The sequence below is a fragment of the Kogia breviceps genome, chromosome 10 (assembly GCF_026419965.1).
Source record: "Kogia breviceps isolate mKogBre1 chromosome 10, mKogBre1 haplotype 1, whole genome shotgun sequence".
Lineage (NCBI taxonomy): Eukaryota > Metazoa > Chordata > Mammalia > Artiodactyla > Physeteridae > Kogia > Kogia breviceps.
The window spans coordinates 78,359,959-78,375,008 of record NC_081319.1 but is presented as its reverse complement, the minus strand read 5'-3'; the positions used below and the strand labels follow the sequence as shown (position 1 = coordinate 78,375,008).

The following is a 15,050-nucleotide window of genomic DNA, read 5'->3' as shown; positions in this document are numbered from 1 at the left end:
CAGTTCTAAGAGGAGAGCAGATTATTATATTTAGTAATTCAATGTTGGGGCTCAGAGCCCTTGAATGAATTAGATCTAAACATATAGTCATTGACCAAACATGACCTGATCACCCACTATGTGCCAGTGACACATGGGGCATCTTGTTTCCTTCCTGCCTCCATTCCACGGATGATAAACGCCGTCACCTCTCAGCCACAGGTGGAGACCCCGGCCAGGGAGACACCATGGAGCCGCAGATCAGTCTTGACCGGAAACACAACAGGACGGCCTCTGTTTCCCCAGCCTCCCTTCTAGACCGAATTTCCTGCCCTGCAATGCTGCCGACAGCCAGGCCAAGGAGCCAAAAAAAAAAAAAAAAAAAAAAACCTTTTAAAATGAACATACTAGGATATGGCACTGGTGGGAGGAGGGGATGAAAAAAAGGATCTTGGAAGAACTCCAGCTATTTTATTCCAACTTCTTCATTCCAGTTTGGAGATCTGGGACACATTGATTCACAACTTTATAGTTCTTATTCAGCATTGATTTATGGGTTGACCAATCTGAGCCTAATCTGTTGGAGAAGGATTGGTTTTTCGGTCCAATAATGTTATATTTATGAGCCCATGAAGTGCACCGGGGCTGCAGCCCAGCCTGGAGTCAATAGAACAGAACTTCTAAGATCTCAGAGAGGGGTGTTCACAGACCATTTTCTGCTCCCAGATCATGCTTAAAGCTCCCCTGTACATTAAAGGCTTCTGGTGTCATCTCATATTTGAACTCCAAACTGCCTGCCCGTAAATCTGTAATGGCCGTGAACGGCTCCGACAGTTGGGAACGTTCCTGGTTCTGTTTGTCTGTCACTCTCCTCCCCCGCGCCAACCCCGCCCCCCAGGCCTCTCTCTGACTGTGGAAGTTACTAGCCCGAGCCTGGAGCTGCAGACACCGCTGGGTGCTGGCTGCAGACCTCGCAGCTGCGCAGGCCAGGGCAAGATTTGAATGTGCGCCCGGCCAAGGCCATGCAGAGTTCAACGGGTTATCGTGTGCTTCCGGTTCGACTTGTGGTTATTCTGCTTCAGTAACTATAAAGAAATGAGTGGCCTGGAGAGACAGGAACTCGGAGAAGCCTGCCTGCCGTGGTGAAGAGGAAATACAGCTATTCAGAGAGCATGCATTTCTGTGTTTCTCTTTGATGGGAAAGACATTTTCCTTGTCACCCTCTGGGCAGTTTTCTGGTCTCAGCCACCACCCCATGGGTCACTCCCAGCCTGGTCATTCTGAGGATGCCTCCGGCAGCAACCCCGCAGTGGGTACCAGTAGTCAATATCCATTGCCAGCCTTGACCGCCTAATTCACCATTGGAAATCTCCGGACAACGGGGTCACTACATGGTTTGCCCTTAGAAGAGAAAAATCTAGCAACAGCAAGACACCACTCAGAGAAGGCACCAGCCTCTGAGGGATGAAGAGAGAAGCTGCAAGTTCTAAATTTCAGAGTCCAAGCCCTATAAAGATGACCAGATCGACCTATAAAGGGAGTTTTTAGCATCCTGGGAAGATCGTTTACCATCCCTGGATGAGCAGTTAAATGGATTGTCCAGACCAGGAATCAGCAAACTTTTTTTTCTGCAAACAGTCAGATAGTAAATATTCTTGCCTTTGCAGGTCACATACGGTCTCTGTCACATATTCTTTTTGCAGGATTTGAAAATGTAAAAATCATTCTCAGCTCCCAAGCTAAACAAGAACAGGTTATGGGCCAGGGTTGCCTGACCCCTGGTTTAGAAAACTAAAAAATGCTGTTTTCATTTAAAAATGCTAATGCATCCTCCGTGTGTGTCCACGTGGGTGCTGAGTGTAGGTGTGTCCACCCTGTGCTGGAGGAGGTGGACCGACAGCTCACCCAGCAATGGAAAGATTCACTCTGGGGAGCCAGGAAGAGTGGCAGTTGAAAGAATACAGGACTCAGGAGACATCTGCTCTGCCTGCCATCCCTGAGCAAGTCACTCGACCTTTCTGACGCTTCCTGTGCCGTCTGCACAGTGACAGGCCAGATGCCATCTGAGCTCCCTCCCAAGTGCGATATTCCATTTGGTCATCTCAAACGCTTCTGGGAACCAAGTGGGATGCAAGAGAAAGGAATGGATAAAATCTGTTAGATCCGTTCACTCCAGCACAAAGCCCAGCCAACTTTGAGGTGACTTAAGGAGACCATCCCCCATCGGAACACCCCGCTTTGGGAGCGGAGCCCCTGGCACGAGCCCCGCTTGAGGAGACCTTGAAGGAATGCTCGGCCCGGGAGTACCAGCCTTCCTTGTCATGCTCACCACGGAAACAAGCCATGCGGCCCGCTCACCACGCCAAGAATCCAGGCAGCTGAATGAGCCATGCCATTGTGGGCAGACACCGAGTCTCCCAGAAAACAAGCAAAGGCGAGGCCTGGAAGCTGCAGCGGAGGCAGGTCGTCATGATCTTCCCTCCTGGGCCAGCACCAGCCTGGCCGGCAAACAGGTCTTCATCTCCATCCAGGCGGCCCAGGCAGCCCTCAGGGTGCAGGAGGTGGCACCCACCGCTGCCAGACTGGATGCCCGGGGACTGCTTCCTCCGGCAACATTTCTGAGCACCAGCTCCGTGCCTCAATTCTGCCAGGCCCCGTGGGGATGGGGCAAATGGGGGGAAATGCCCGCTCCAGAGGAGGTGGCTGGGCCAGAATCAGTGCCCTATGGAGAGTACGAGGGCAAAAGACACAGCCCTTGGTGCATTTTGGAGGAAGCAGCTGGAGCAGAGAGCCTGATGCCTTGATGCCCCTGGTGGCCCCCTCATCAGAGGCTTTGCACGTTCGTTTTATGGAAATGGTTTGAGCTGCCGGTACCCCGCCCCAGCCAGCCTCATCCATGAAAGCCAAGGTTAGGGTCAACCTGCTTGCTGCTTGCTGGGGCCCTGGCTTTATAGGAGGCTCAGCAGATGCCCCCTGGGACTTGGGATTCTGGTGCAAGTGCCACAGTGACCTGCAGAATTCCTTGCATTTTCTGGCTCTCTACACAGAGTTGGGTGTTGGAAGCCAGGTGGCCCGAGGGGGTGAGGAGTGAAGGAAACAAAATACAGTTACGGCCAAGTCCCCTTGTACGCGTAATGTGGCTAATGACATCGACCTTAAAGGACCCGAAGGTTATCAGTATTTCAGAGCCACCGAGGCAGGCGGCACAACCCTCCCGGCCGGTCCTCATCGACTCTTTCCTGTGCCTTGTCTCATTCTCCAGTATCTCCTCTGCCTCTCCATGCCCAGTACACATGACATCATGGGTACTGTGGCCGGGGGTGGGCGGTCTCCTGTTTATTGTTCCAGTTTGCTGACATTTTCTGATTCTTCAGGGACCTATTACTTCCAGAGAGCAATTCTGCTGTCACCCTGGGGAAGAATCATCAGCCAAAGGCAGTTCAACAGTCCTGGGTCCTTGACCTACTTCTGGAAAGAGAAAGTCCAGTTGAAGAGGCAGCCCCAAGTGGTGGCACAGCCAGGGCCTTGGAGACAGACAGATCCAGCCTCTGTCGGTTACCAGCTATGCGACCATGAGCAAGTCACATGACCCCCTTTCGCCTCAGTTTCCTGATCAATGAAATGAGCCTGATAGGCGCTAGCTCCCAACTTTGCTTACAGGGATGCTGTGAGAAGTAAACCCAGCCCTGTACATAGCACACAGCACAGGGCCCAGCACCTGATAGGAGCCCGATCGGTGTTAGTGCGGACGTCCTTTAGATAAAGGAAGATGGCCAAGGGCAAGTCCAGGGTTGGCTTCCTGCTCCCAGAGTGGCAGCACACACCAGTTAGCCTACAACGGTCCAGAGCCTAACAGCCCACGAAGAAGGGTCAGAAACCCAGCCCGTCTGCACCTGGCAACGAGGCCATCTCCTGGGGACAGTATCTCATTGCCACCCTCTGGACAGTGGAGTGGCATCAGATAAGAGAGCCAGGGTGCCTTCTGTGAGGCCTTGGCTGGGTCCAGAGGGTCCAGCAAGCACTCATCTGCTGGCACAGGCACTGCCCACGTGGTCTCCCTGGTGCCTGCTCTCGGATAGAGAGCTGCTTTCTTCAGCTACACCACTACTGTGACTAGAGTTCCTGCTGGGACTGTCACTTGCTTTTTTGTTGTCAGCTGCATTCCTGCTCTTCTTTGCTCTGTTCTGTGTCATAAGGGCTGAAGCCCCACAAACCGCACCTCCCAGACTCCCTCCAATGGGCCCCCAGCCAGGTTCTGGGAAGAAGAGGTGCTGACAGGGAAGGCGGGAGGCGGGGAGAAGCGACTCTCTCCCTTCCTCCCCCGTGGCCCCCGGTGGTGGGTGTCAGGCAGTAGTGACAGCACTGGTGACAGCCGAGGATGACGGTGGCAGGGGCTGCAGCCTGGCGGGGTCGCTTCTGGGTTCCTGCTGAGGCAGCTCAGCTCTACCGCCGGGGCCTTGGCGTCACACTGGTCCTGAGTCCCCTTGGCATCTCCGGCCCAGGGCTGGTGGCGCTTTCCTGCAGTCACTCGTCTTTGGGTACCCACCTTCCCCTCCACACTCCTCCAGCCTTCCAACACCCTTGCTCCCGATTCCTGAATGAATGCACAGACCTCTGTGTGCAGAATCCAGAATCCTCTGTTTCCTGACCAGACCCAGAGTGACCATCCAAGATTCACATCTTCAGGGTGGTGGCACACCTCTGTCTGGCCCCCCACGCGCCGACTTTAAAGTTCAACCTTCAGAAGGCAGACTTGTTTCTATTTCCCCCTCTTTCCATTTTCCTGGATGGAAGCACCCCAAGGTCCCCGTGTTCCTCCTGCCATCCACTCACTTCCCCTCTTGGAACTCTGATGAAGCCACAGCAACAGCCTAAAGCAAGAAGTAGGAACGTATGCCTTTGACTCCACAATTACACCTCCAGGAATTTACATGAATGACATAGTCACAGAAGAGACAAAACATGTATCCCCAGGCACGGTCATTACAGGACCACTTACGATCGTGAAAAATCTGAAAGCACAGATAGAAAATGGGCTAAGTAAATCTTGCTTCGTATATAACGTCTATTTTTTAAATAGAAAGATTTTCATCATCTATTATCAAGTTAACAAACAAAACAGACTACAGAGCAGCAGACATACTGTCCATCTGTAGAATTGGACACACATGTATGTGTTTCTATTGAAACACAGATGTTTCATATAGTAGTTGCCAGAATACTGACAGCAGTTATCTCTTGGGGGTGGAATTTGGGGTGAGTTTTATATTCTTCTTTGTTCTCCTCTGTGTTGTCTGAATTGTTACAACAATTGACAGGTCCCTTTTACAAAACACTTTGTTTTTTAAAACGGCAGTGTGCTGGGAAAACAGCAGTGAACAAAACAGACAAAAATTTCTTCCCTCACAGGAAGCTGACATTCTAAGAACAAAAAATAAAGTAAGACATATACTGGGTAAAGTGGATATTGGTGTGAGGCAAAAAAGCAAGATAGGAGAAAAAGAAATGCATCTAGGGAGAGGAGGCTGATTGTTAGGGAGCAGATTACAACTTTTAAAAGGATAGTGATGCTTGAGCCAAGACCTGAAGGAGGTGAGGGAGCAAGCCATGTGATATATCTGGGAAAGAGTGGTCCAGGCTGAAGAAATAGGCAGTGCAAAGGCCCTGAGGTAGGAATGTGCCTGGTACCTGGGAGAAGCAGCAAGGAGGCATGGGTGACCAGAGTGCAGGAGAGTCATAGAGATGAGGTCAGGCAGGTAACAGGAGACCAGATTATGTAAAACTTTGGCTCTTACTCTGAGTGAGATGAAAGCCATTGAGAGTCTTGTGCAAAAGAATAGCCTAGTCAGAAATATTTTTAAAAGCCCACCCTGGCTGCTCTGTGAGAATGGAGAGGGAGCAGGGAGCCCATTTAGGAGCCAACTGCAATAGCTCAGGTGAGAAAGGATAGAGTGGTTTGGACCAGGTAGTAACAATGGAGGTGGTGAGAAGTGGCTGGATCATGGAACTCTCTAGAAGGTAGAACCAATGTGATGTGCTTTGGATTGGATATAGGCATGAGAGATAAGGAAGAGCCAAGAATTACTTCAAAGTTAGAGTGAAAGAGTCCTTAAATCACTGCCCCATCGAGTGGAGAATCCCTTCTGCTGAAGCACCAGCTGCTCCCCATCCAGTCTCTGCTTGGTGCCCTCCTAAAACAGGGCCCTCACTACCTCACACAGTTGAGTCCGGTAACTGCTGGTAAATCCTTCCTTGGCTGAAGCCTGCTATCCTCCACCATAGGTCTTATGCTTGCCACCTTGAACCATCGTGCGCTTGTCTCGTGCCGTGCCCACCCAAATGACACCCTAAGCCTTGGGAAAAACAGGTATCAGGACAGGTATGGGAGGCAAGTTTCAATCTAGAATCTACAAGACTAGGGAATTCCCTGGTGGTCCAGTGGTTAGGACTCCACACTTTCACTGCCAAGGGCCTGGTTTCAATCCCAGATTGGGGAACTAAGATCCTGCAAGCCGCGCAGCAAAAAAAAAAAAAAAAAAAAAAAAAAAAAGAATCTACAAAACTAGATTTCCTTTTTTCTGTCGAGCACCTTCAAACTGATATTTTGTTTGAACTCATTTCCATCCCAGCCCCCAGCCCCCACCCCAGAAACTGTCCAATTTCCCCTGGCTGTACCTTCTGCAAGATGAAGGCCATCCTGCCCTTCTTAACCTCCTTCAGCCCCATCTTCAAAAACCCTAAACCAGGCCCAGTCTCTGAGGCGCCACTCACCCAGGACGGGAGCTCAGACTTTCCTCTGGTCTGCCCAGATGGAATCAGTGTTATGTCGGTTCCTTCCTCTGATATCCTCAATCTCAATCTCATACATAGAAATATACATATATAAATATATATGGGGATTCTGATCAAATGATTCAGTCCCTATATCTAAATTTAGGATTTATATGCCAGCCCCTCTTTGTTCTTGAAAGATTTAGTTTTTTGTTGCTGTTTTTAATCGCACACAAAAGGAGTCAGTTAAAATTAAAACAAACGACTGTTCAAATGGTAAAAACCAGAAGCTGCTGCCCTCAGGGGTGGCACAGGCATTCCAGTTTAGCTGTTTCTTCCACTAAAGAGGAGGACAAAGGCTGGTCCCTTTGGGCCATAGATTTTCTTCCTGCAAAAGTGAAGGGGTTAGTCCCTCAGAGCGGGAAGGCAACTCAGACCTGAGTGTGTGATTCTCACTCCACCTGGGGCCTCCCGACTTAGGACCCAGGAGAGAGGAAGTAAAAATGCCCACTGAGCATAAAAAGGCATTTGGACTGCACTTTCTTTCGGGAGTGCAAAGCCGCCATCGCGTCCATGTCTGATTCTGATAGGCAGATGCCATCATCCCCCATTTGACACAGATCAGGAGACTGAGGCTCAGGGGAGTAAATAACTCTCCCAAAGTCAAAAACCTCAAGAAGCCTGGCCTCCTGTGGCTGCCATTCTCACCACTCCCTGCTGCTTCAAATTGTTTACACGGTGGGATTGAGAATCCCTCTCCTTGTGGGACACTGGGCTGGGAAGCCCTGGAGGGCAGGGCCTTTATTCTATTCATCTTTGTGTCCCCCAGGGCATCAGCATTGTAGATATCCAATAAATGCTTGTTGGAATTGGTTTGAACTCCACTGAAGCTTCTTTAGAAGTGGGTGGTTAGACTTGATACACCCTGGCTTTAAAAAGAAAAGTCCCCCAAAGAGCTGCTTTGAAAGTTTAAAGGTTGAGGAATCCAGGCCTCTGCAGGGGCAAAGACAAACAGCAGTTTCTGGGGAACAGTGACAATGCAACGGTCAGGAATCCCAGAGCAGACAACCCCCAATCACTACTACACAAAGTGTGTCTTGGGCAAGGGGCATCAGCATATCCCCTGGCGCTGATTACAAATGCAGAGTCCCAGGCCCACCCCGGAGCCGCCAAAGCAGAACCCGCATCGTAAGCTCTCCACGCCAAAGTCTGAGAAGCTCTGGGGATGCCAGAAACTGCAGAAACCAGGCAGCTCACCAGCTGTGCGCCCTGCAAATGCTCAGGGTGGGGTTTTACTCTGTGCAATGTGGTTTCCAATGCTTGGTTTGTTTCTGGAAAAAGAGCAGTAGATTTGCTTCTGGCAAATGAGCACACTTAATTAAAATTCTAATTCAATCAGGAAGGCGAGAAGGGCCCTCTTCCTTATGGGAAGTCAGATCCTGGAGGGCATAGGTTCCTCCAGATTTCTGAAATTCCATCTAGGGCTCCACCAGGGGACACTGGCAGAGTCTGGAGACGTGTTTGTTTGTCACAACTGGGAAGGATGGTATTACCAGCATCTAGGAGGAAAGGTCAGGGGTGCTGGCTTCCTCCTTGTTGGCCAGTGAATCGGTTTCTGCTCCAATCCAGAGAATAAGCGTGGATTTACCAAATTTAGGGAGGACCGGGAGCTTTAGGATAGAACCATGACAACCTTTAAAAGCTTATTCTTCACAAGCACGAGAAAAGTTGAAATAAGACTCGAGGAGTAAAGTAAGGCTGGGATAGGTAACAGAACAGAAAGAGCAGGGGAAGGAAGAAATGTGGCACCAAAAGGCCAACACCCAGAAAGTACATATAAAAATCTGGTTTATTACACAAAATTCTTTCTTATTCATAAGAAAGACTTAAATACCCCCCTTCTCCAAATACATCAGATTTTTCTCACTTCTCTATTTTCCAAACCTCCTGAAATGTGGTTATAATTAGAAAAAATAAACTTCTTTTCCCAAAAATATTTTTTAAAGAAATGTGTAAAAGTCACCAGAGATCAGATACCACGTCAACAACTCAAGAAAGGAACACTGGAGCTGCCCTTGAACTACTGCTTTTTGTAACATGCTTCGCGCTTGCCTTCCCTCCACAGGACTCAGAAGTCACCAGTGTGGGTCGGGAAAGGATGGTTCTCTGAGCATCTTGCCCAGGGGCCCACCACAATCTTCGGGCACCTGTCCTGCCGGGAGCTCAAGGCCTTCTCCAAAACAAGAGAAGGACATCTGAAGGGCCAGGAGGGCTCCCAGGAGTGGGGCAGGAGGGAGAGCGCTACGAAAGAGCCTGGCACGGCAGAGAGTGTGAAGAGCTCCATCATTTCAGGTTGAAATGCGAGGGGAGGTCTATTCCTTCCCATAAGTAGGTTGAGCAGAGTAATTCCGTCCTCTGTTGGGTTTGCCAGGCTCGGGGGTGACACAGGCAGGCACGCCTGGTGCATTCGGGATCCCCTTACTGCGCGGCTCGGATACACAGTCCGGGGGCAGCTCCATCAGTTGCCATCCGGGGCATCCGGCGGTGGCTGCGGCTGCGGCCCCAGGGACGAGGCCAGTTTGGTGAGGGCCCTCGCTATGACGTCCAGGTGGCCATTCATCGTCCGCAACTCCACCAGGATGTCGCCGACGTTGGCTTCCAAGGTCGCGGCGGCGGCGGCGGCGGCGGGCCGGGCGCAGGGCGGCGGGGAAGCGCCCGGGTCCTCCGCGCCCTCCTGCCTGCCCGCTGCGCCCGGGCGCGGGGCGCACGTAGCCGGCCCATCACGCTCATCCCCGCGGACGCCGGGAGGGGTGGTCGAGGGGCAGCCGGGCAGCCAGTCGACGAGGCGCGGGGCTCCCTCCGGGGTGGAGGTAACCACCGAGTAGAGGCCGGCGCGCCGGGGGGCGCCCGAGCCCGAGGCGGCAGGCGCAGGGGCGGCGGGGAGAGGCGGCGGCAGCGGGGGCAGCACCGAGGGCCCCGGGGAGAACGCCTGGGGCTCGCAGGACGACGAGGGAGAAGGAAGCGCGGTGGTGGAGGGGCCTGGCTCCTCGGAGGAGAGGAACAAGGTGGTCGAAGACTGGGAGTCCAAGGTGCTGGGCTCTGAATCTGTCAAGGAGGAAACGAGAAAGGGTCACTCGGGCATTTATTGATTGCCAGCTGTATGCCCGGCTCCATGCTAGGTATAAAGGAACTGAGTTAGAAGGTGGAAACTTATTTCCTGCCCCTAGCCTTGTGATCCGATTAGGAAGAGTGGGTCTCAGGAGCACGGGAATCCATAGGCAGGGGAGACCATGGAGTCCAGCAAGGCATCCTGGTGGGTAAGGCTCTCTGCTGAGGTCTAGAGAGGGGCACTCCTGGCAAGACGGCGAGAGAGGTCCAGGCGGGGGGCGGAAGTTGCAGCCTGCTCGCAGGCAAGTCTTGCCAAGGACAGTAGGTCAAGGCTGTGAAAGGAGGACCCCTCCACCCTCCTCAGAGGCAGAAGTGTGTTAAGCAGAGGGCTCCCCTCCACTGTCCCAGCCAAGCTCTCAGAAGGAAGTTGAAAGAGTTTGGGGCCCGGAGCCAGATCTCAGCGCCATTCCACACTCTGCCAGAAAATGCCGTGGAACCTTGGGCCAGACCCTTCCGCCCTTGAGGACTTGGTTTCCTATCCCAGTGACCGCTGGGTCCCAACTAGGACTGATCAACCTGCCTTCAAAAGTCTTCAGCTTGAAGAACGGCTCTAAGTTCACAGGGGGCCGCACTCAAAGACTCTATAAGCCTCCTGTTGTGATCTCTCCCCTAATCCCCTGAGTCCCCACGTAGAAAGTGGGCAGCAGCTCTTTGCAACTGGGTATGGCAGCAAGGTTTACCAACCTCAGATCAAAGGATCCGCCTCAATGCTGATGACCTCAGCTGTTTCGGCCGCCCTGCTCCCGCCTTTGGGTAGAGGGCGCGTGCTCACGCTGGAAGCGGTTCTGAGTTTTACTGGAGCCCAGTCTCTGAAGACTTGTTCCTAGTTCCAGCTGGAGCGTCTACTCTTGGCTCTCCTCATTGGCTGTTTGGGTGCCCACCTTTATGCCCTGCCCTTGAGGGCTTCCCAGCCTTTCAAAGGCAGAACTTGCTCTATTACCTCAGCCTGTTATCTTGCGGGGGAGGGAGAGTGACATGATGACAGAGGCAGTGAGTAAACACGTTCCCCATTGCTTGTGAACACGTGTGCTCTCGCTGCCTGCCCCTCATGGGTGAGCTGTTCCTTCATTTGGGAGTTGAGTCTTGCGGAGACTCAGAGCAATCATCTGGCGAGAGCTTGTTCCCTCATCCTGACTTCAACGCAACCAGGTTCTCACAGTACTTACAGGTCCCAGATGTTCCAATGTCCAGTCGGTGTGGTTGTGAATTTGGTCTGATGGGAGCAGAGAAGCAGTGGCTCCTCGGGGACCGCAGCTGAGGAGAGCCACCCGTGTGCCTGAAAACTCCTCTGATGGAAATTGCATGGGCACTTTCTGCTATTGGCTTTCACAGAACTGCCTCTCTTCCACCAGAACTTAAGTTCCTCCGGTTTCTGTGAGGCTCTTCTTTTGTTAACCACGAATCACAGACACTTCCGGGCACATAACCGTCATGAGTTGAAAAGAATCAAAGAGAAACCCTGCAAACTGTTGGCTCTGCTTTTGCTTGAGAAAGATGTTAATAAGCTTCACACACAGCAGACAAGAGGCTGTTATATTTAATCGAATAGGAGTCTAACAAGGAAAATGAGATAGAGGCAAGTACACAAAATGTTCTAGGGCAGTGTTTCCTGAATTTTCATGTGCAGGCCATTCCCCTGGGACATTGTTAAAGGGCAGGTTGTGATTTGGCAGGTCAGGACGGGGGCCAGAGACTCTGCGTTTCTAGCCAGCTTCCAGGTCAGGTGGGTGCTGCTGGTCTGGGGACCACACCTTGCAGAGCAAAGGTGTAGACCAAATATACAAGGTTGGCAATAAAGCTTAGGGTTCACAATCATAGCAACTAGAGTAACCAGGGGTAGAGGAGCAACCTAGAAGCCTCATACGATCATGAAGATAGTAATAGTAATGATGCTGATGACCTCACCTAGCTATCAGAGGAATAAGAGAGGTGGTCTATCCTGCTGTTAGTGTGATGGTTTTCCAGCAAAGCCTTGAACCAGTGAGCACTGGCTTAGGGAGGAGTGAAGGTTTCTTAAAGAGGAAAGCTCTTCACTGCTGTTTAAGCTAAAATTTCAAAGATTTCTGCAGTGACCATGCATGAACATGCCTTCTCTTGTCACTGACCTTTAGCAGAAAGTGACTGCTTCCTCCCAAGCCTGTAAGTCAAGGTCTTCGGAGTACTTTCTGTTCAATCCTATTGCTGAGTCAGGCTGAATCATTGCTTGCCTGGTAACCATGTACCTTGAACGGCTGACCTTTTCTATCTTTTTTACACCCGCGTGGCATTCCCTGTCACCACCACTTAAACCCACCTGCCTGGGCCTAGGCTTTCCCTGGGGGATGCCTGTGGAAGAGGTGAAGTGTGCAGCTGCCTACAGGAACCTGAAATTCGTTTGCAAATAAACCCTTCAGATCATCCCCTAAAACCTGCTCCTCTTGCTACCTTCCCCTTCTCAGTAAGTGACCTTCCCTTTGTTTAGCCAAACACCCAGGACAAACCCTTGACCCATCTCTTTCCCCTACTCCCCACACCCAATCTGCCAGCAGTGGTTATAGCCTCTGCCTTCAAAGTATATCCAGCATCTGATCAATTCTCGCTGGCTCCAGGCAGTGGTCCAGCTACTGGTGGCTGAGCTGAGACCAGAAAACAGGGCTCCTGAGTTCCAGGTCAGTGTTTCCTCTGCCACACCCAAAAGCTTACTGGATTTGAATGAATCATTTAGAGCTCTCCCCTGGCTCTATTGTGTCTCCCCAGCCCTCCTGGCCACCCTCCACCATTTGCCCAGGAAAATTGTTTGCTGAGTCTTAGCCTCTTTTTTATATAAGATAATAGCTACATTTATTCATTAAGTCATTCAACAAATATTTATTGAGTACCTACAATATGCTCCACAGTGTACAAAGCCAGACCTAAATCCTGACCTCACTGTGGAGGCAGAAAATAATGAAATAATTGCATAAACAAATGTGAATTGCAACAGTGATACAATCTACATGCTATAAGCATCTAAAAGAAAAGGGAGGGTTTGATCTAATCAAGGAAGATTCCCTGAGGAAATGCTGTTGGAGTCGAATAAGGATGAGTAGTTAAGTAGGAAGAGGGGAGAATGTTGATGCATGAGCAAGGGCCTGAGGCAGAAGGGAGTGCTGCAAATATGTGGGACTTCCAGAGAAAGCCAGTTTGCTGAGAGTGGAGAGAGCCAGGAGGTAAGATGAAGCTCAAAAGGGAGAGCAGGGGTCAGGAGATGGAGTGTATGATAAACACTGCCAGTATTGCTCAATATCCATTTTCTTCTTCCTTTTCAGCTGGTCCATGACCACTTAGAATAAAGATTACATTTTCTAGCCTCTCTTCCAACTAGCTCTAGCCATGTCACTAAATTCTGGGCAGAAAAATGTCAGTAGAACTGCTATGTACAATTCTTTGTTCCTGTGCCTGGGTTTTGGTTGCAATGGCTGGTGCTCAAGCAGCCCCTTTGGACCATGAGGTAGAAACCACGTGCTAAGGATTATAGCAGAGAACTGAGTCCCTGAGAATTTTGAGGAACTGCTATACAAATTCTAGCCAGCTCAACTGTAGCCTTTTTGTATGAGAAAATAAAATCTTATCTATTCAAACTCCTGTTAAATTGGGTTTTCTGTCACTCACAGCCAAACCAAATCCCGATAAACATGGCTTTGCTGAATTTATTAAGGGGTTTTGTCATTATTCTATGAGCGATGGAAAGCTTTGAAAAGTTTTAAACATAAGTGTGTGTGTCTGTATGTGTGTGTGTGTGTGATATGATCAGTTTTGTATTTTGAAAAGTTCACCTGGCTGCATTGGGCAAGAAGTAGACAGAATAGAAGCCGGGGACACAAGTTAGGAGTTTGCCGTTGCAGGTGAGAAATTACAAAATGACGGTGGCTTTTGCTAGGGTGGTAGCTAGAGATGCAGAGAAGTAGACAGCTTCTAGAGACAGCTGGGACCCAGAAACATTAGTATTTACTAACAGCAGGGATGCAGGAGGTGGGGGAAAAGGCATCAAAGAAACGGGTGCACTCCTGGCTGCTGCTTCAGTGCAAGGTTCCAGAAATTCTGGCTGCAGAAGGGGAACTTTCCCTTTCTTGTGCTCTGGAGTCTGGGTGGCCCCTTCCCAGCCCACACCCAGCCATGCAGCATAGCTCAGCTCTGACACACCTCAGCAGAGGCAGCCCGTGGGAACATTTTCCCAGGAGCCTGGAGGGAGGAGAAACAGGGTAGCTTTGGGCAGGGAACCAGAGAAGCAGAAGTCTGTGGGAAAAGGATGAAACCTGTCTCGGGGAGAAGCAACATCTCTCAGCAGTGCAGCCGGGCCCTGGCCTTTGATGGTTCAGACTTGGCTGGGCCACTGCCTGCTTCTTTCAGAACCCCCGGCACACAAAAGGGAGGGTGAGTGTCTGATGAACTAAACCCAATAATATTCACTCCTTTTATTTTCCAGAAACGTCATGAGACCCACAGGGCAATCTTCTGGTTTTAAGACCTGGTGAGTCACGCCTACAAATACCTCTGACTCAATGTGATCCCAAGTTCTCACCAGGCATCTCCCAGGAACGTGGCTCAGCAGGAGAGCTGGAGCAGGACAGCCTGGCAGGGGAGAGAAGGGCTGGTGTCTCTGGAGGGGGTGAAAAGGGCCGGCTGCAGTACAGACCATGGGATTCCTGACTTGATACTGACTGCTCCCAATAACAGCCAACATTGACCGAGTGCTATCTCCAAGCCATATGCTTGGAATTTCTCTCTTCTAATCTTCATGGAAGACCATGATGTGGATTCTGTCTTTAATCCCATTTTCTTGTGTAGGAAACTGAGGGTCTGTTATGTTAAGTACCCCGCTCACTGCCACAGAGCCAGGATATGAATCCAGGCAGCTAATGCCAAAGGCTGTTGTGTGTGAAGGAGGGCACATGCTTTATGGAGTTTGCAGGGATGAGACAAGGGCTGAGAAGGAGAGCTAACATTTGTGGAGGGTCTGCTACACTCTAGGCTGATGATTTCTCACCTTGACTGCATATTAAAATCACTTGGGGAACTTTATAAACACTACTGTTGCCCCAGCCAATTAAATCATGATCTCTGGGGATGGTGACCAGGCATCTTATATTTCAAAAGCACCCATTTTATAAGAT

The 15,050-nt window shown here is 50.7% G+C and overlaps 1 protein-coding gene across 2 annotated transcripts in view; it reads right to left on the bottom strand.

The window, feature by feature from the left end:
• The window catches only part of RUNX2 (RUNX family transcription factor 2), a 302,059-nt gene that overhangs the window by 61,908 nt on the left and 225,101 nt on the right, over positions 1-15,050 (bottom strand). The window contains exon 6 of one of the 2 annotated variants that reach the window (XM_067006328.1): positions 9,085-9,855. The exons of the other annotated variant lie outside the window; for it this stretch is intronic. Within the exon in view, the coding sequence (XP_066862429.1) occupies positions 9,269-9,855 (587 nt within the window). The 3' untranslated portion in view covers positions 9,085-9,268. Of the gene's footprint in view, positions 1-9,084; positions 9,856-15,050 lie in introns of those variants that run through there. 2 annotated transcript variants of the gene reach the window in all.